Raw genomic sequence first — 20,151 nt, forward strand, 5'->3', positions numbered from 1 at the left:
ATGTAGTCAGTTTGGCTGTTGACTCGTCCAATGGAATTTGCCAAAATCCTGATGTAGCGTCGTTTTCTGAATACTGTAGAGCCTTTCAGTTTGTGGAGTAGATCATTGATGGTAGGGAGAACATGTCTCTCTCGTTTCACTGCAACATTGAGTTTCCTCAAATCTGTGCAGACTCTCCCTGTGCCATTCCGTTCTGTGTCCATGAAATACTCTGCTGCGACCTATCCTACAACATGTTGCAAAGTGTCCCAATTTTCCACATTTTCAGCACTTTTCCCCCGTTGTTGGAGAGTCTTCATTTTGTCTGTGTGATTTCCTGCATCTTGTGCATTTGAATCTTGATGTATGTTCCTGCTGTGACCGAGGTGGTCCAGAATATTCATGACCCCTATAGTTGAGCGACTATGTTGAGTAACTATGCTGACTGTGTTCAATGATTGTGTTGAGGGTCTGTGCTGAGTAACTGTGTTGAGGGACTGTGTTGAGTGACTGTGCTAAGTGACTGTGTTCAGGGTCTGTGATGAGTGACTGTTGAGTGGATGTGCTGAGGGTTTGTGATGAGTGACTGTGTTCAGGGTCTATGCATGCCAGGCCATAGATGTTCATATGTAAAGCGAAAGGTTGCAGTGGTTCTTCCTCCAATGCTGACCGTGCTGACAAGACCTTCAATTGCGTCAATCATGTTCAGTTCCTCGTTGTTTTGAACAGTGTTGGAGACAAACGTCGGCCCTGACGAAGACCCGAAGTATGATGTATGGGACTACTCTCTAACAGCACCCTGTATGAGTACTGCTCTGGTCGCTTTGGTGTGTAGCTGCTGGTTGATGTTGAAGTTAATGAAGACGTGGTAGAACTCATTCTTGGGTTGAATGTGTTTTTCACAAAGGGTACACAGGTTAAAGATCTGCTCGATAGCACCTTTTGCATTAGCAGAATCAGGCCTATTCCTCAGTAATAATGGTATCTGCTTGCAGGTGTAATTTGTTCAGAATAATTTTTAGCATTACTGTGCTGGTATAGCTCATCAAAATGATAGTGCGATAGTTCTGGCATTGTTGGAGATTTTCTTTTTGGTATGGGCCACTCGCCTGTGTGCTAGAGTTTTTTTTATGCAGATGGCAGTAAGGATATCAGGAACTGTCTTTCCACCATGTTTCAACAGTTCAGCATGGATCTTGTCAATGCCTGTAGCCGTGCTACATCTCAGGAGCAGACAGAAACATTTTGATGGATTCCTGACTGTGAAGTTTGTTTTCCTGTCTGCATCTTGCTGGTGTTTTTTGTTGTTGTTTTTTTATTTTTTTTATTTTTTTTTGGTTTTTGTTTGTTTGTTTGCTTGTTGTTGTTTTTGTCTGATTGAGACAATTTTGTGTGTGGAAAATAAATTGCTAGCTTGCTAAGACGCCATATCATGCATGGTTCATTAACTCAGATGAATAGTCACCGTCTGAAAAATCCACTATCGTCGCAATAATGTTACCATCGTCAAGTCATGTTCTCGTCATTAATGTTGTCATTGTCATCATGGGTGTTGTTCTTCTTTTTGTCGTCGTTGATGTTATCATTGCATTTGAAAAACACATCTATGGAAAACATAGGGTGTTGAAGCCACAGGTGTGAGGGTGTGACAGTCAGCGTTCTGGCCCAACCGGACACGGAGCCCGTGCACAGGTGTGAAGGTGTGACAGTCCGTGGTTTTGTTAGAGTTCTGGCCTAACCGGACACGGAACCCACCCACAGCTGTGCACTGTGCAGGGGTGGAGGTGTAAAGTGTGCATTGTATCGTAACTGCAAAACAGAGAGTATATAAATGGTCAGCGAGAGATAGATATATATTTAGACAGATATATATATATATATATATATATTGAGAGAGACAGGGACAGACAGACAGAGAGTTGCAGAAAGATGGACATACAAACTGATAGGAGTAAGCTGTAAGACAAACTACAAAAGGCAACGTAGTAGTAGTAATAGCAGTGGTGGTGGTGGCGCACTACTACTTCTGCTACTGCCATATTGCAGTTCTTGCGATATATCTACAAAGCGGTGGTTGGGCGATGATGAAGCTGGAAGAAGAAGGGAGACAGAGGGAAGGTGGTGGTTGGTGGTTGAATGGGCGTGGCGAACGAGCAATTAGTTCCCGGCTCAACCAGAACTTTTTTAGAATGTGAACAGTCCACTGAAGGACCGGTGCAACCTGACAGCTAACCTTCCAACCAAAAAAGTAACCCCCAGGAGTTTCTCTGTCAAAGGCCAGGAGTTCGTTTGGATCAGATCAAAATGACTCCCATCTGCTCCCCTAGTTTGTGTCCTTTGTGTGAGGACTGCATGAGAATGTGTTTGTGTGTGATCTTTTGAATCAGTGTGCATATGTCTGAGGGGTGTGTGTGCCTGTGTGTGTGTGTGTGCCTCTGTGTGTGTGTGTGTGTGTGTGTGTTTATGTGCCTGTGTGCGCGTTTGTATGGGCGTGTGAGTGCGCAGGAGTATGCGATTACGTACTAATGTGCGCATGTATATGTGTGAGTGTGTTTGCACACCTGTACATATAAGTTTGGGTGATAGTAAGGATCAGATTTATATCAGTGGAAACAACACCAATCACTGGCATCTGTTAGAGAAACTGAAAAAAATGTTTCAATGCCGTTGACATTACAGTCCTATTGGCATGGGACATATCAGAATAATCGTTTAACAACATAAAAACTAACAAAACAAAAACAGCATGAATACATGAATCAAAGTCGCAGCAACAACCCCGCAAAGAAAATCGCAAGGTCTGTTGAAAGACAATAAAAACACTTGTGTCGAAAACAGTTTCACCCACGTTCGACAAACTCATGGCGCACTCAACTGAAAAGAAAAGTTTGAAAAAAGAAAAGTAAACCTATGCCTATTCAGTTAATTTGCACTTTCTCCGTGCATATTAGAAAACGATACAAATGTCGGCTTCTTTGAGTCGACCATCCAACCAAACCGTTATGACAATTGAAACTTTAGTGTGATTATTTTTTTAACTTTCGAAACTGCAATTCTTTTGTTGTGTATGCCTTTACAAGTTAGAGCAATTCTTGATACTAAAGTGCCAAGCAAGGGCAATAAATTTAGCAAGTGACCGAATTATCTTTACATTGTCTGACAAAAGGAGATGAATGATGTCCCTTTCAACTGAAACACTTTCTTTAAAAACTCCACATTTTTTACGGATATCACTATAGGCGTTACAAACAAAAACAAAATGAATTTCGTCTTCTGTCTGCGCCCCACACATAGGGCATGGGGGTCGAATGGATGTGTCAATGGAGTACCATCTTTTACTGGCATTCAGCCCCAATACCCTCAGCCTGAACCGAGCAAGACGAAGTCTGTGCCATTAATTTTTTAGAACTGAAATATATTTTTCCGTCTCAAATATGCTCTTGAATGAAAGAAACCAGCTATATTTTTCCGAATCTTCTAAATGAGAATGCCAGTCCGGCATCTGTCAGAGAGAGAAAGAGAGAGAGAAGGCAGAGAGTGGAGACAAAGAAATTTGGAATCACGCTCTCTCGCTTTGACGACTGTAACTCTCTATTGTCTGGTTTGCCTACTTCATTCATTCAGTCCCTTCAGTGCACACAAAACTCTGCTGCCCGACTCGTCCTCAGAAAGAAAAGATCAGAGCACATCACTCCTCTTTTGCAACATCTTCACTGGCTCCCTGCCTCACACAGAATAAAGTACAAGATCAGCACTCTATGTTATAAATGTATTCACAAATCTGCCCCTGCCTATTTCTGTGGCTGGCTTCACCTCTACACTCCATCTCACTCTCTACGATCAGCTTCAGATCCACTCTGTTTACGTATACCCAGATTCAAACACTCGACTGTTGGCCGCTGTTCTTTCTCTGTCTCTGGACCTTGCAATTGGAATGAACTTCCTCTTACGCTTCGTCAAGTCTCCGCACTGTCCTCTTTCAAGTCTGGCCTTAAAACCCACCTCTTCCCAAAATAGCCTCTTCTTCCTTGTCTTCAGTTTATCCAGTTTTAGAGTTATGCATGCATACGTAAAAATGAACACATGTACATAGGCATGCGCACACGCATCTACAGATATAATATTTAGCAAAAATGGGCGTGCATACACATTCTTAGAGGCATATCAGTGTCAGGTCAGGTCAAGGGCATAGCCCTTGCTTCTGGTACCATGCAACCCAGTACTACCTGCCGCATGTAAAGTATCCCAACGACGGATCAGTTGGAGGAGGAAACCTTTCCCAACGGCTGTGAAGGCGGAAGAGGATGACAAAAGGGCATGGGGAGTTCTTATCCTAGGCTGGAAGTCCTTCTAGGAGACAGAACTCTGAAGAAAAAACCTGCACCTGCCGAGGCCGTTCTACATGTGGCAGTATCTGCACCTGTGGGACTCTGAGCGTCGGTAGGCGAGAGAGTGGGGAAGGGACTGCACAACTCCTCTTCACTAAAAAAAAGTAACCTGTGTTAGTCAGGCAAACAGGTTAATGTCGGAACGACGAGCTAGCCCTTAAACACTGAGCTTTCCCAAGCCCTTCAGCAATGGAGAAGTGGTAACGGGGACAGGCAGAGGATGCTGCTGGCAGTTCCTAGTCACGACTCTGCACGCAGGCGGCTGTGGGGGTGATGGTCGTCCGCCGTAGACTGGGACAGATGCGGCGCCCGTATCCTCCCACAGCGTCAGAGCAGCCCTTTTCAGGGACAGCATTGCTCTCCCCACACGGGGAAGGGGAGATAAAAGGATCCCTAAACAAAGCCTGCCTCACCTATTACCTAGTAGGAAACCGCACCTACTTGGACATCCAACACTAGCGGTCGAAGACAACAGAAGAAAATTACCAGGAGTCATGCCCTGACTCTGGGTGCCTGGAATGTTCGCACCCTTTTGGACAGAGACGACAGACCACAAAGGTGCACGGCGCTTATTGCTAGAATGCTTGATCGCTACCAGCAGCCCTGAGCGAAACCAGGTTTGCGGGTGAAACCCAGCTGGAGGAAGTTGGAGGGGGCTACACCTTCTACTGCATTGGGAAGCCAGATGGCACCCCAAGAACCTCAGGCGTGGGCTTTGCCATACAAACCAAACTTGCATGACAGTTTGACAGCCTTCCACGTGGGATAAATGATAGGCTGATGACACTGCGTCTGAAGCTGTCCGAGGGCCACTTCGCCACAGTCATCAGCTGCTATGCCCTGACAATGACCAACCATGATAATATCAAAGAAGCTTTCTACGAGGAGCTCAGCCAGACCATTTCAGCAGTAGACAGAAAGGACAGGCTGATTATCTTTGGGGATTTCAATGCCTGCGTCGACGTGAACTTCTCCTCGTGGCCAAAAGTCCAAGGACAGCACGGCACTGGCAAGTGCAACTGCAACGGACTGCTTTTGCTCTTGCTCTGTGTGCAGCATGGACTGACCATCACCAACACCCTCTTCCAACAAGTGGACAAGTACATGCTGGACTATGTGATTGTCCGGCAGAGGGACAGAGGTGATGTTTCCATTACACGCTGCATGAGAGGAGCAGTCTGTTGGTCGGACCATTGCCTGGTTCACAGCAAGATGAACATCAGACTTGCACGCAAGCTCCAACCAGCCAGGCAGAAACCCCCTAGGAAGCTGAACATCCACCACCTCCCTATCACCAAGGTCGTGCTGCAGCAGCAAATCCAAGCAGCTCTCCAAGAAATTCCTGCATCGACTGATATAGAAGAGGTTTGGAGCACCTTTAGATATGCTGTGTACACAGCAGCAGCTGACACACTCGGTTTTGTACAGAGGAGCCACAAAGACTGGTTTGACGAGAACGACTCTGGAATCACACTGCATATACGGCATCAGGATCACATTTCCGATAAAGACTGCCAGAGGAAGAAGAACCAGTACTTGCAACCCAAGCAACTCGTACAGATGAAGCTGCGTGAGATGGAGAACACCTGGTGGGAGAGAAAGTCTGAAGAGCTTTAGTCAGCTGCTGATGCTCACGACACCAAGATCTTCCATGATGGTCTCTGAGCTGTGTATGGGCCAATAGTCACAGGATCAATCCCTGTCTGAGCCTTGGACCAGACCACCCTCCTGACAGACAAGAAAAACATCCTTGCCTGCTGGGCGGAGCACTTCAACACCCTCCTCAACAGGGACTCGTCTGTATCTGACGAGGCAATTGCAGCCCTCCCACAGCTACCAGTCAATGACTCACTAGCTGCCCCTCCCACCAAAGCCGAGACCCAGAAGGTCCTGAAGCTGACAACGTCAGGAAAAGCACCAGGAGTGGATTGAATCCAGGCCGACATCTTCAAGTATGGAGGCGAGGTGCTGACAGACAAGCTGACCGCCCTGTTCCAGTCTATCTGGGAGAGAGGGGAGGTTCCCCAGGATTTCACGGATGCTTCAATTGTCCACATTTACAAACAGAAGGAAGACAAAACATCCTGCAATAACCACCGTGGAATTTCTCTCCTCTGCATTGCCGGCAAGATCTTCGCCCACATCATACTGAACAAACTGGTTGACCATGTCTCCAACACAGTCATCCCTGAAGCACAGTGCGGCTTCCCCTCAGGCAGGGGAACAGGTGACATGGTGTTTGCTGTATGTCAGATGCAAGAGAAGTGCCGTCAGCAGAACAAGGAGCTCCACATGGTCTTTGTAGACCTGACTAAGGCCTTCGACATGGTGAACCGCCGTGGTCTGTGGAAGATCCTCCTAAAGTTTGGCTGCCCAGAGAGCATAATACAGCTGATTGTGTCATTCTACGTGGCATGCAGGCGAGAATACAGGAAAATGCCGACATGTCGGATCTGTTCCCTGTGGTAAATGGAGTGAAGCAAGGCTGCGTCCAGGCACCCACACTGTTCTCCATTCTCTTCTCTGCCATGCTGATTGACGCCTTCCAAGACTGTGACTGGGGCATCTAGATTCAGTTTCGCACAGATGGCATACTTTTCAACTTGCGGTGACTCCACGCTAGGTCCAGGGTGTTTGAGGTACTGTTGGGAGAGTTCCTCTTCGCTGATGACTGTGCGCTTGCTGCACACACCCATGAGGACATGCAGTTCATTATGGACAGGTTCTCAACCTTCTGCAGGTGCTTTGGACTCACCATCAGCCTCAACAAGACCGAGTCCATGTACCAACCAGCTAGCTCACAGAACGCCAGTGCCTCTCCCCCACCTGCAATCAAGATTGATGACACAGAGATCAAGTCAGTCGACAAGTTTTGCTACCTGGGCAGCACCCTATGCAGCAACAGAGCCCTTGATGCAGAAGTGACGCTGTGCATTGCCAAAACCAGCTCCGCCTTTGGCAGACTCAACAACAGGCTGTGGAACAACAAAGGCATCAGGCTCAGCACCAAGATGAAAACCTACAGAGCTGTTGTGCTGACCACCTTATTGTACTGCTGTGAAACTTGGACGACGTATCGCCGTCACATTCAACAACTCGAGCAGTTTCACCAGAGATGCCTATGAAAAATCCTCGGCATAAAGTGGCATGACAGGGTCTCCAACCTCCAGGTCCTAGAGAGGAGCAGCCTCCCCAGCATCGAAAGCCTGCTGATCCAGTGCCAGCTACGCTAGACAGGACACGTTGTCCGCATGGCAGACAGCAGAATCCCGAAGATGCTACTGTGTGGTCAGCTGAAGGAAGGCCACCGCGAAATTGGATGACCCTGCAAGCGCTTCGAGGACACCTTGAAGACAAACCTCAAAGCCTGTGACATAGACATCGCTTCCTGGGAAACTGATGCCCTTGACTGCTCTCGCTGGAGGATTCTGTGTTCTAGTGGCATAACGACGTTTGAAAACAAGAGAACACTGGCCATTAAGAAATGGGAGTGAATGAAGCAGGGTTCAACTTCTGGAGACGTTTTCCCTTGCAACACCTGTGGGAAGTGCTGCGCATCTAGAATCGGCCTTTCTCCCATATGAGGATACACACTGATGGATAAGCCTGCCTGCCTACTCATCCGTCGGTCCGACGGGAGACTCCATCATCATCAGTGTGCACATAGAATAACCTTCATTATAAGATGGGAGTGAGTATATAAGCAAGGGACTCAGTTTGGATAAGTGTAAAGCTGTTTTAGTCTGATCCGGGAATTCTCGGGAATTCATCTGGCCATTGCGTGGAATCATTCCAGGGAGTTACTTTGGTTGGGGTGCTAAACTATCACGTTATACCACTAACAGCACTAGGCCCAAGCTCTGTTGATCTTGAGCTGATACTGTATAAACAGACTGTCTCCATTCGCCAGTCGTCAGAGCTCAGGAGGGGAAAGAGAATGGAGAAACTACTGGTGATCATCGTCGTTATCCAGTCGGCTTTGTCTGCAAAGTCAGGTCAGTGGGTTTAGCAAGGGAAGATCTCTTCTCTGTTCTGTCTCTCTAAATCTTGGCTGGACTATTTTTTTGTGAGCATGTTTTGATTGTCGTTTCAGAATCACAGGGTGTATTGCTTTCTCTGGATTGGGGGTTTCATTTTACAAAATGTGTGCTTAAAGGTATCATTCCAAAGTTATTTCACACACAAAGCATGATATTCTGAAATGTCACTGCACATCAGAACTGACAAAACAAAAAGTTCTATTGGGTTATAATGGTATAGGGAGTGTGCGAACCATGACACATATATATGCTAAGGTTTATTATTCTTTTCATAGTGGTGTATCATGAATATCAATGGAATAAGAATTAGAGACATTCTGTAAACATGATTCAAACTAAACATATTCATTGTTTGCTCTCTTTCAATTTTACATTAAATATATAAAAGACCAAACTGTAAACCTGCGAATTATTGTCAGTAGCTGAGAGTTGGGTGGTTATCAGTAATTCATTTAAACAGTCGTAATGTATCACATGTTCTTGATTTTTCAGAGATAACTTATGCTCCAGCTCATCAATGAACCTTTGTAGTTTGGGCTGTACTCTTGAATTAACTTGGGTAAAACACAAAAAAACACTGAACCGTAACTCATTACATTGTTTTTGATCATCTATGCCAAGCAATTGAACTGAAAGGGCAGTATTTCAATGCTTTTACCTTTTTTAGGGGTTGAATATGCTTGCCACTACAGCCATCGGTTTGGTCTGTTGGCCAAATTTTGCGGCTAATCCAGTACTAAGATGCCTCTGCCAAGCCCGTCATTTGTTCAGCCAGGCAGCCCTACTCCCAGCCTTAAGAAAGAATTACTCACACGGCAACTGCCCCCAGTGCTAAGTCTATTAGCGGATCTTCTCCTGTGTTTGATTATTTTTTTAGATTACTTGAATCCCATTTTCTTAGATTGAATACTAAATTAATTTCAACCTGGTGCATGATAATATTTGTTTTTCCAGGATTACGTTTGACTGGTTTTGCAAGACAATCTATTTCTTGTTCACATTTAAAAGAATAAAAATCTTGACAGAACACATAGAACAACAATAACTATTCTTTTTGGGGGGTCAACCTTTGTGCAAAGTCAGTCATTGTGGGAATCGTTCTACAAACATCAGCTACATTTGTTATGAAATATCTGAATGGTAAAGTCATGGAAGATAGGAACAGGATCTGATGCTGGCTAAGACTGTCTAGCACAACCAGCATAACGTTTCAATAAATCTGTAAAAGTTCGTACTGATAGTGTGCATTGAAATACGGTTTTGATCAAATCATGCAATCTACACATCGACTAACTACAAAAATACAAAGAAAATAACCCCAGAATTGTGTGTGTGTGTGTGTGTGTGGTAAACTTTAGCTTTACCATTATCTCTGGAAATACTTTGTCTGCCAATACCAAATTTGGCTTGAAAATAGCAAGGGAAAAAATCTTCAGTCATACCAATAATAGTTTGTATGTCTCCCGATGTGTTTCCGGATCATTAACGGTTGATTTCGACGAGGCACGTTCCCGATTCCGAAAAACACTATATTACCCCATCCCAGTTGCCGGAATGTACGCTGTGTCTGGTAAGAAGACGTCATGACCTCCTTTTTCTTGTTCACAATTAAAAGAAAAGAAATACAAATTCTGGACAGAACACAGACACTGATACAGTGACACTAACTACACAATGACGTGTTTACCGCATATGAATATTCTAAAGTGGATACTGAATTAACTAGAATGAACGTAAAAGAAAAATTGAATCCACCATTTCACTGAGTCATCAACCTTGTCTAGACTGGTCAGTACAGATCTTGACAAAAAAAAAGAAGAAAAAAAGTCAGCAATAAAAGAGTACATTCGACAAACAAACATAACTGTTGGCAATGATAAATGCTTGAATATGTCTATATTGTTAAATAAGTTGATATTGATACCTAAAGGCTCAAAGTTGTATCATGATGTACTGACTGACAATGGTAGCCATCTACAATGCTGTTCAAAATGGGATGAAACACTTAATATTGTATGTGATTGGAAAAAATGGTTCATATATATATATGTATATATATATATATATATATATATATATATATATGTTAGTAAGACTTAAGATGTAAATCTGAAATGGTTCCAGTTTAGAATCACACACAGATGTCTCGGAGCAAATGTTATATTTAAAGAGATGGGGTTAATTAGCAGTTATCTATGCAGTTTTTGTAATGTAGTGAAAGACAGTATGAAACATATGCTACAGCGTGCACAATTGTTCAACAATTCTGGCACGCAACGAATAAAATGAATGGAAGATGTCAAAACATGTCCAAACATTCAAAATTTGCATATAACTGAGCCATTCGTCATACTTGGATTTGATAAAAATGCAGTCATTGATTCCACCTTTTATTTCATCTTATGGTTAGCTAAACAATACGTGTACACAAAGCTGTGCCTGTTCTACAAGGTTTCAACAATAAACTGAAATATAGAAATACAATTCAGAATATTTATCCCGAAAAAAACCCTCATAATTATTTTATCATTAGATGGTTTCCATATGTTTATAGATACAAACTAAAGTGATGAATATATGTTGACTACATTATGTACCATTGCAATATTGATCTAGATGTACTCTATATTTTACATCACAGTTCAAGATGATATGACGATATGTCTAATATCAATATAAATTGCAACCCCCAGTTTATCAAACTTATCAAATTTCGGTGTGTATGTGTATGTATACGTTTATATGTTTATGATCACAGTGTAATTTTGTGTATTTAAAAAATGTGAACGTGTATGTAGATGTGTGTGTGTGTGGGTTTTTTTGTGTTTTTTTTTTCGTTTCATTCATTTAATGATAATTTTGATTTTATCTAGCATTCGGATGAGACGATAAACCGAGGTCCCGTGTGCAGCTTGCACTTAGCGCACGTAAAAGAACCCACGGCAACAAAAGGGTTGTTCTTGCCAAAATTCTGTATAAAAATCCACTTCGACAGGAAAAACAAACAAAACTGCATTCAGGAAAAAATACAAAAAAATCGGTGGCGCTGTAGTATAGCGATGCGCTCTCCCTGGGGAGAGCAGCCCGAATTTCACACATAGAAATCTGTCATGATAAAAAGAAATACAAATGTCTGTTTTTCTTTCAGTCTTTTTCCCCTCACGTTTGTTATTATTATTATATGGATGTGTGTATGTTTTGTAATGTCAATATAGAAACTTTTTAATAAAAAGTTTGGAAAAAAAGCATGTCGCGGTGTGTATGGCGCAATGCCAAGTCTCCTTTACCGCAGAATTAAAAGAATTTATTGAATAATCATCGACGTGTTTACTGCATATAAGTGTTTTAACGTGGATACTGAATTAACTGGAATGAACATAAAGATAAACTGAATGGACGGTGTCATAGTTTCTCAGTGAGTGTAAGACTGAATCTTGTTGAACATGGATCTCTGCAGATCTAGAAAAAAAAAGCCAAAAAAAGCCACATATTGCAGCCTGTTTGAGGCGATGGGAATTTCTCCTTTTCCTCGCATTTGAAAGAAATTCTTAAGTGCCCAACCAAAATAGCATGTTTTAAACGACGTTATCATTTCGACTACCGTTGTCAATTTATTATGCTAAAAGAACATGCTCAAGTAATAATTTTTGAATGTCATTGGAAAAGCTGCGTTAGCGCTGCGTATAAAACCACTTGCTCCCGACCCAAACATGCATGGTTCGAATCTGCTGTGTCTTTTTTTTGTCTTTTTAGCGCAAAGCTTTATATAACCATGATGATGAATACAGAACGAATTTTAACAAAATGATCTTTTTAAATTCATTTTAATTATTGCTATTTCTTTAAGTGTGTATCACAAGTGAGTCTTGAAGGCGTTTCCTCTCGTTATTTTTTTGTTTGTTTTTGTTACAATCTACTTTTTCCCCTTGGGTTCTTGAAGATAGTTCAGTTATTTGGAGTCATTTTAAAATAGCGTATCCTTTCAAAGTCCTCATTCTCATTTATTTTCTACTTCTTCTGCTTCTGCTTCCATAACCTTGTGAAGAGTCATTGGGGCACTGCACAGAACTGTCCATCAGATTCATCCAGGACTGGTGGTTGTGGTTTTCCCGTCCATTCTGCAATGTTGACAGTGGTTGTGGTTTTCCTGTCCATTCTGCAATGTTGACAGTGGTTGTGGTTTTCCCGTCCATTCTGCAATGTTGACAGTGGTTGTGGTTTTCCCGTCCATTCTGCAGTGTTGACAGTGGTTGTGGTTTTCCCGTCCATTCTGCAGTGTTGACAGTGGTTGTGGTTTTCCCGTCCATTCTGCAATGTTGACAGTGGTTGTGGTTTTCCCGTCCATTCTGCAATGTTGACAGTGGTTGTGGTTTTCCTGTCCATTCTGCAATGTTGACAGTGGTTGTGGTTTTCCCGTCCATTCTGCAATGTTGACAGTCCATCACTTTTCCTGTCTTACCCTCATCTCTGTCCCTCACCAGTCTCTTGAAGAATATACATTTTCTCACAACTTTCACACCAATTTCAGTTTCAAGTAGGTGTCAGAGCATGTGCACAGATCCATTTATGATAAAGTGATTGTTTAGCGCTCTTGTTTATGTGTGATATGATCAGTGTATCTGATGTTCAGTTGTGATAACCCCTCATTTCCATGGCTTGGATTTTTTTCCAAAGCTGCCGTGAGGGTCTATGTCGCAATTATGTCCAGGGGAAAATGAATATGTTAACCAGTACGATGGACACACACACACACGCACGCACGCACGCACGCACGCACGCACGACACACACACACACACACATAAACACACACACACACACACACACACACACACACACACACACACACACACACACACACACACACACACAAAGGGATGGACAACCAAAACAGGATTATTACACACTCATTTTGTATTTGCGTACACACGTACACACGTGAACCCAAAATGATCGTAATGAACAGAAACGATGCATTTGGTCACAAATCAACAAGCAAAACCAATGCATGTTTCAATTGAATTTGGAGAATGTGTATGAGTCATTAATGTATAAGCATAAACCAAAAGAGTGAATTCACTGTGTTCAGATTTCTAAGGAAGACCAGAAAATGAGATGGCTGATTGGTTTTGAATATATTCAGCATAAAAAGAAATCCACAAGATAATGAGCCTCTTCTAAATCGAGGAAAATCTTATGGTGATCTTGTATTGACTGACTGCATCTAACAATGTGTTGGGTTATAGGTGTATGACAGTAGTTAATAATGGCGACCTTAAGGAACATAACATCATGAAGCTTTAAATAATTATGGTTAGAAATAGCCATAAGATAAATCTACCCATATTATCACATGATACAGTTCAGTAAAGCATTATTTTGCTGCAATTATAATTATGTACATATTTTTCTGCTGTTTCTTCAGTCAGTATGTATTGTAAAACTAACATTGCCCGTTTTCTAACCACTCAGTAGCTGTGTTCCTCACCGTCATTCTCACTTATTAATTAATGACATAGCATTGACTTGACTGTAATTAGCGTTTGCAGAAATTTTCTGTAAATTAGTCATCGTTTTCTATCATATTCATTTTGCTAAAACAGTACCAATGTTAATTCACTCTACTGATTGTTTGTTTTTTGTCTGTCAGTGCAACACTAGTTAATCTGACAATAAATGGCCGATGCCTGACTGCCTGGTTGACAAGCACGTACGTGTGTGTGCACCTGTCTTTCAATATTTGTGGATTTGTCAGTCTATAAATTATGTGCATGTGTGTTTGCACCAGTGTGGTCTGTTTCAGGCTTGGTTCATGATGGGGAATACATTCTGGCTTTCCGCCTGACACCCGGCATTGGCCAGTCGTCCTACGACACGTACACCAAGGTTGGCTACAATGATGACGACCCTCTGGTCCGCAGGGTCATGCCTGCCGGCTGTCTGACAGTGGACGGCTCACAGCCCTGTGACAGACACTACCGCAGCAAAGTGCTGGACCTGTGGGATGGCCTCCGTGTGAAAGAGGTCCTTTTGCTTACACACACACACACACATTTTACCTTCCTTATTGTTACTTAGGATCCGTACCTCACTGTCTACATGACGGGTTAACCCGTCATTGGGTTTTCCCAGGCCATCATGGAGAGGACAACAAAAGCATGCCAGAGAAAAGGAGGAAGGGTTGGGGGGGGGGGGGGGGGGGGGGGGGGGTTATGGTGGTGGGGAGGGGCTCGGGGGATGAGTGTGGTGATGAAAAGGAGGACGAGGGAATGATGAGAGCACGCTTTTTGTTCGAAAGCATTGTGCAGTCATGACAGTTTCATTGTTTTTTGGAACGGATATCACTCATTGCAAACATAAATATTGAGTTCTTGCAAAATGGTATTTAATAGTCATTATCACCATGAGCTGCTGACCAGTAGCTATGAACTGGTGCTAGGTGGGTTAGGGGATCAGGTTGAGCGAAAGGTGGTGTCAGCTGTCACTGGCCAGGGAAGGAAGGGATGGTAGGTGGTAGATGGCAGTATGACAGTTTTGCATTCACCGCTGTCAGAAAATGGAGAGCAGCTCACAAAAAAATATAAAAACGAGAGGGTGCTTCTGTTTTTTACTGAGTTGGAGACCACACACAAGGACTATGAACAAAAACTAATGGAGATGCCAGATACTTTTTTCTTTTTTTTCTGTGTTTTGGTCTGCGACTCCTAGGCAGCCATACTATTTTTTCGGGATGTACATGATGGTTTTGTTTGTTTGTTTTGTTTTGCTTTGTTCCCATAACCCACCAAATACTAACCTGAATTAGGGGAATCAACGTGTATGTTTCGTCATTTGAGTGTGTATACACGTGAAGCAGGTTCAGGCACTTGCAGGTCTGAAGATAGGCTGACCTGGAGGATTGGAAAAACAATCTCCACCCTTAATTCACCAGTCGCCGATCATTGGACAGACAGATAGACATGCAAGATCATTATTAGCTAAGCCTGGTTGCTTGGTTGTTTCATTGACGGTTTATGCTTCCATTGACAGGCGTGGGTGTCGTTGTACGTGAACGGGAGTGAAGTTGCCTTCTTTGAGTTCAATGCTGTGGGAGCGAACTACATCAACTGGTTCAAGTCAGAGAGACTTGCCAGCAGCAGCTACTGGGACCTGTTCACCGAACATAAAAACTACTGCTCTATTAAAGGGTAACTATGAACTTCACTTTCTTTCATAACTTGTCACTGTGCTGTATTGAAGGGTAGCAGTACACTTCATTGTATATCTTGTCATTGTGCTCTATTGAAGAGCAACTTCACTGTATATATTGTCACTGTGTACTATTGAAGGGTAACTGTGCACTTCACTGTCTGTTATATCTTGTCATTGTGCTGTGTTGAAGGGTAACTGTACACTTCATTGTATATCTTGTCATTGTGCTCTATTGAAGAGTGATGGTGTACTTTAATGTATATCGTATCTTGTTATTGTGAACTATTGAAGGGTGACAGTGCAGTTCTTGTCTCTGCGCTGTGCTGAAGGGTGACTGTGTATTCCATTGTATTTCATACTTCGTTATAGTGCTCTGTTGCAGGGCAACAGTGCATTTTACTGTATATCGTACTTTGTTATTGTGCTCTGTTGAAGGACAACAGTGTGCTTTACTTTTTATCATACCTTGTTAATGTGCTGTATTGAAGGGAAGCTAGTCATTTCCCTGTCTGTTGTATCTTACTGTGAGTGTGGATGTGGGTGTGTGTTCTGTCTGTCTGTCTATCTGTCAGCCTTATCTTTGTCTGTGTTTGCTACTTGTGATAATTTGTCATGGCAGATCCGCTGTTGATATATTCATCCATATGTGAAAGTTAACAAGTATTTGTATTTAGGAAGAATAAAAATCTAGGACAGATGCTTGCTCTTGGTGTGGATTCATGTTTCATGAGTATGTATGCCTGTGTAAAATCTAGGGTTGGAATTGGGGTTTAGGTGACGTATACATATTATATCAAATGTACTTATGGTATGAAACAAGATGACAGCCCTGCTCTGTTTCCTCTTTCTATCAATGAGATAAGCATAACCTTAGAAATTATTAGAAACTGAAAACACGATGCACAGTTTACTGGTGAGATACTGGAGTTGTTTATCCTTCTTCTGATAGTTAATGTTGTGTTCATGGATGAAACTGTTGTTGGTTTGTTAACACAACCGAGTAGTGTATTTCGATCTGCGACTTCGATCAGTTCAGATGAAGGTAAACTGGTCAAAAAGTAATATTTTGAAGCTGGTTTCTAGGAATATGAGAAAGTTGGAAATATGATGGGGAGATGGCGGATGTAGTGAAAATGTTTGAATATATAGGAATATTTTTTCCACTGAATTAAGTTTCATAGCTGCATGCAAGGATCGTTCAAATAGAGGTTAACACGCATAATTCCATGTTATGCAAAAAAGGAAAGTTAAAAAAAAAGAAGTCTTTTGGATTGTTTGATTAGCTATTTGACACTAAAGTACAACCTGTTGTAGACTATTGTGTGAATGCAGATTTATTTTCGTTGAAATTATTTCTAGGAGTAACCACGGAAACGCCTAACGGTGTGATTGATGGGTAGACAAATAGATAACATGTGCATTTGTGGGTTAAGTTGGAAAGAATGGGGTTTGTTGAAACATATAATCCTTTGTGTGTTCCTGACACTGGTTATAGTTTCTGACTTCTTCCACTTTGTTTCATGGTGTAGGATATATAATCGACGGTTCTACATTAACCGGAATCACGGTGGCTGCGCAGCAGACAGGGGCTGGCTGGTTGTTTCAGACATAGCCGATGTGTGTCGCCCCATATGGGGAGCGGACCCCCCATACCCTGCTGTTGGCTACATGCACGGGAAAACCCAGCAGCTCTGGACCAGCACGTGTACGTGTCTATTCGTAGTTGGTTGAGGAGTGTGTGTGTGTGTGTGTGTGTGTGTGTGTGTGTTTGTGTTTGTGTGTGCGTGAGAGAGAGAGAGAGAGAGAGAGAGAGAGAGAGAGAGAGAGACTGTGTGTGTGAATGTTTGAGTGAGTGCTTGCATATGTGTGTGTGTGTGTGTATGTGTGTGTGTGTGTGTGTGTGTGTGTGTGTGTGTGTTTTATAATAGCATTCTTCAATTTTACGTCTTTCCACTCTGAACGGTATCACAACAACAAAAACAACCTAAGAAATAGTATATGTCGGTGGCAGGGAGGGGGGGTGGATGCGGGGTTGGGATGGGGTATTAGGGGAGTGAGGTTGAGAGGAAAATGCAAGTAAATCCACTATGTGTAGAGGTGCATGTGCATGCGTGCTCATGTTAGCGTGAGTGAGTGCGTGTGTAAATAAGTAATAAATAATAAGAAAAGTTCTGGAACATGAGCATGAGAAACTGAGCCATGGAGAGAGGGGAGGGGGGAAGAGGGGGGCACGGAAGGGGGAGGGGGGAGGCGTATCTCTATCAGTGAGTGTGCTGCTCTTGATGTTGGTAGGTGTGTGAATAATGTTTAAACTAGAGGTGTCCTGTTTGGTGTTCTATGGGATCCTGGTAGTTTGTTGGCTAATAGTAATACTTTCCCGGGATTAGGGAGGGTTTTTTCATAGTGGTTTTCTTGTGCATTTTATATAAGAAATGAATAACTTATCTGTCTGCCAAGTTTAAATTGCGATATAAATGCAAGAGGAGGGTAAAAATATAGGCCATTTTTCCTTCTTAAGGCACGATAAATAATTTGTTGGGTATAGGTGCTTGAAACTGCACCATATCCACATGTTTTATCATACATTCAATTTCAGAAAGGAACTGGATTTGCGTCGCATTAGCTTGTCACGTGATCAAATATTTCTGGTGTATTGAAAATGCTCATGTGCCAGCAACCTGGTTACTGTATGAAGGATTTCTTAATGACAGTGTTGTAATTGCTGACATAACTGGGCACTGCATTACAATGCATTTGTGTTGTATAATTATGTAGTATTTCATTTAATCTGTCTAAATGACATCGTTTATAGCCGAGTCAACCGCAAAAGCCATGTTGTGAATGAACGGGATGTTTTCCTGTTTCTTTCTCCAATGTATTTTTTCCATGAAATCACTATGTATCTGTCTGGCTGGGTTTATTTGCGAATTTAATGCAGAGGAAGCAAACATATAGGCCGCTTTTCCTTCTTTCATCATACAAATGAAGTCTGGATATACCTGGTTGCAACGCCATGGGGTGTGAAAGACAAAATTCATGTTTTTGTGTGAAACAGGAGTCAGAAGCATGGACACACGAATTCTGAATCATTCACGTCAGTATCCTATAGACAAGATATCAATGTAGTTACCGAACAAGCAAGATTCAGAAATATGAAATTCAATGTGCTCACAAAGATTATGAAAATGTTCAGGATTGCATGAAGTTTCCATTGATACTAGATGAGACATTGCACAGTAATGTGGGACGGGTAATTATGGACTGAAAAAACAGACCAAAGTTTATAGCCAGTATAATGAAAAATCCCCCTGCTGATCTAAATGGGGTTTATGGACATCTGATTCATTACTGGTGATACTTTGTTTACCAGTGAAACGTTGCTGTAAATTGCTTTGATGCCACAAGTGAAAATTATGCGGCTTGGGTCAGTTTTAGAAAGTATGTTATGCCCTGGTTCATTTCAGCAGGTCATTGTTGATAAGAGAAGGATGGGTAATATAAATACAATGCCTTACAAACCTAATTTTAGTCAAACAGTACACTTCACTCATAATAACAGACCATTTTTCTTGATCACACACATTACAAAAAACGTGCATTTTGTAACCGTATCGTAATTTTTGACGGCAAGTTGATCAAACTGCCGTGAAAATTTATCAATAACTCCCCCCACCCCTCGTTACCAGGGTAAGGAGGTTACGGTGGTTGTAATGAGGTGTACTCGTTGTTGTGTGGTGGTGGTGATGACGGTGGTATGTTTGGGGTGCGTAGACAAAGACACAGACAAAGAATTCATTCATTGGATTTTAAGTTACTGGTTGGTCACTATGCTGGCTGACTGAAAACAAACAACAACAACAAAGAAACAAAAAACTCTTTTTCGATCTTTTTATATTCTTCTTTTGTTAAACATGCACATCATCAAACAAAGGTGTGTGGTACAACCAACTACTGATAAATCTATCATAATCATGTGTCTGGTCTTGTCTATTTCTGTGTCTGTGTCTAGTCATTCGGATGAGACGATAAATCGTGGTCCCGTGTGCAGCATGCAATTAGCGCACGTTAAAGAACTCACGACAACAAAAGGATTGTTCCTGGCAAAATTCTGTAGAAAAATCCACTTTGAAAGGAAAAGCAAATAAAACTACATGCAGGAAAGAGATACCAAAAAAAATGGTGTCGCTGTAGTGTAGCGACGCGCTCTCCATGGGGAGAGCAGCCCGAATTTCACACAGAGAAATCTGTTGTGATGAAAAGAAGTACAAAATACAAAAAATTCAAAATGGAGACCAGCCGCCGTGGCGAAGTGGTTAGCGTCGCAGACTGACGGCTGGGAGGACGCGGGTTCGAATCCCAGCGGAGGTGGGTTTTTCAGCTCGTGGCCGGCCCCTACCCAGAAGTGTGCTGTGGGCTTAAATGGGGAGACTGGGACCACAATGTCGAGTGTCATCCACTTCAAGGATGCGTCTTTGGGTGTGTTGCTCTAATTACTTGACCAACACTGCGAGTGTCTGTATCTCTCGGGCCTGGTTAACGCCGGGATATCATTAT

General features: G+C 42.5%; 1 protein-coding gene across 1 annotated transcript in view; it reads left to right on the top strand.

Moving 5' to 3' along the window:
* The window catches only part of LOC143286793 (uncharacterized), a 48,469-nt gene that overhangs the window by 19,436 nt on the left and 8,882 nt on the right, over nucleotides 1-20,151 (top strand). The window contains exons 2-5 of the mRNA XM_076594581.1: nucleotides 8,260-8,362; nucleotides 14,210-14,430; nucleotides 15,436-15,593; nucleotides 17,127-17,302. Coding sequence (XP_076450696.1) covers nucleotides 8,260-8,362; nucleotides 14,210-14,430; nucleotides 15,436-15,593; nucleotides 17,127-17,302 — 658 coding nt within the window. The remainder of the gene's footprint in view (nucleotides 1-8,259; nucleotides 8,363-14,209; nucleotides 14,431-15,435; nucleotides 15,594-17,126; nucleotides 17,303-20,151) is intronic.

This window comes from Babylonia areolata, chromosome 10 (genome assembly GCF_041734735.1).
Source record: "Babylonia areolata isolate BAREFJ2019XMU chromosome 10, ASM4173473v1, whole genome shotgun sequence".
Lineage (NCBI taxonomy): Eukaryota > Metazoa > Mollusca > Gastropoda > Neogastropoda > Buccinidae > Babylonia > Babylonia areolata.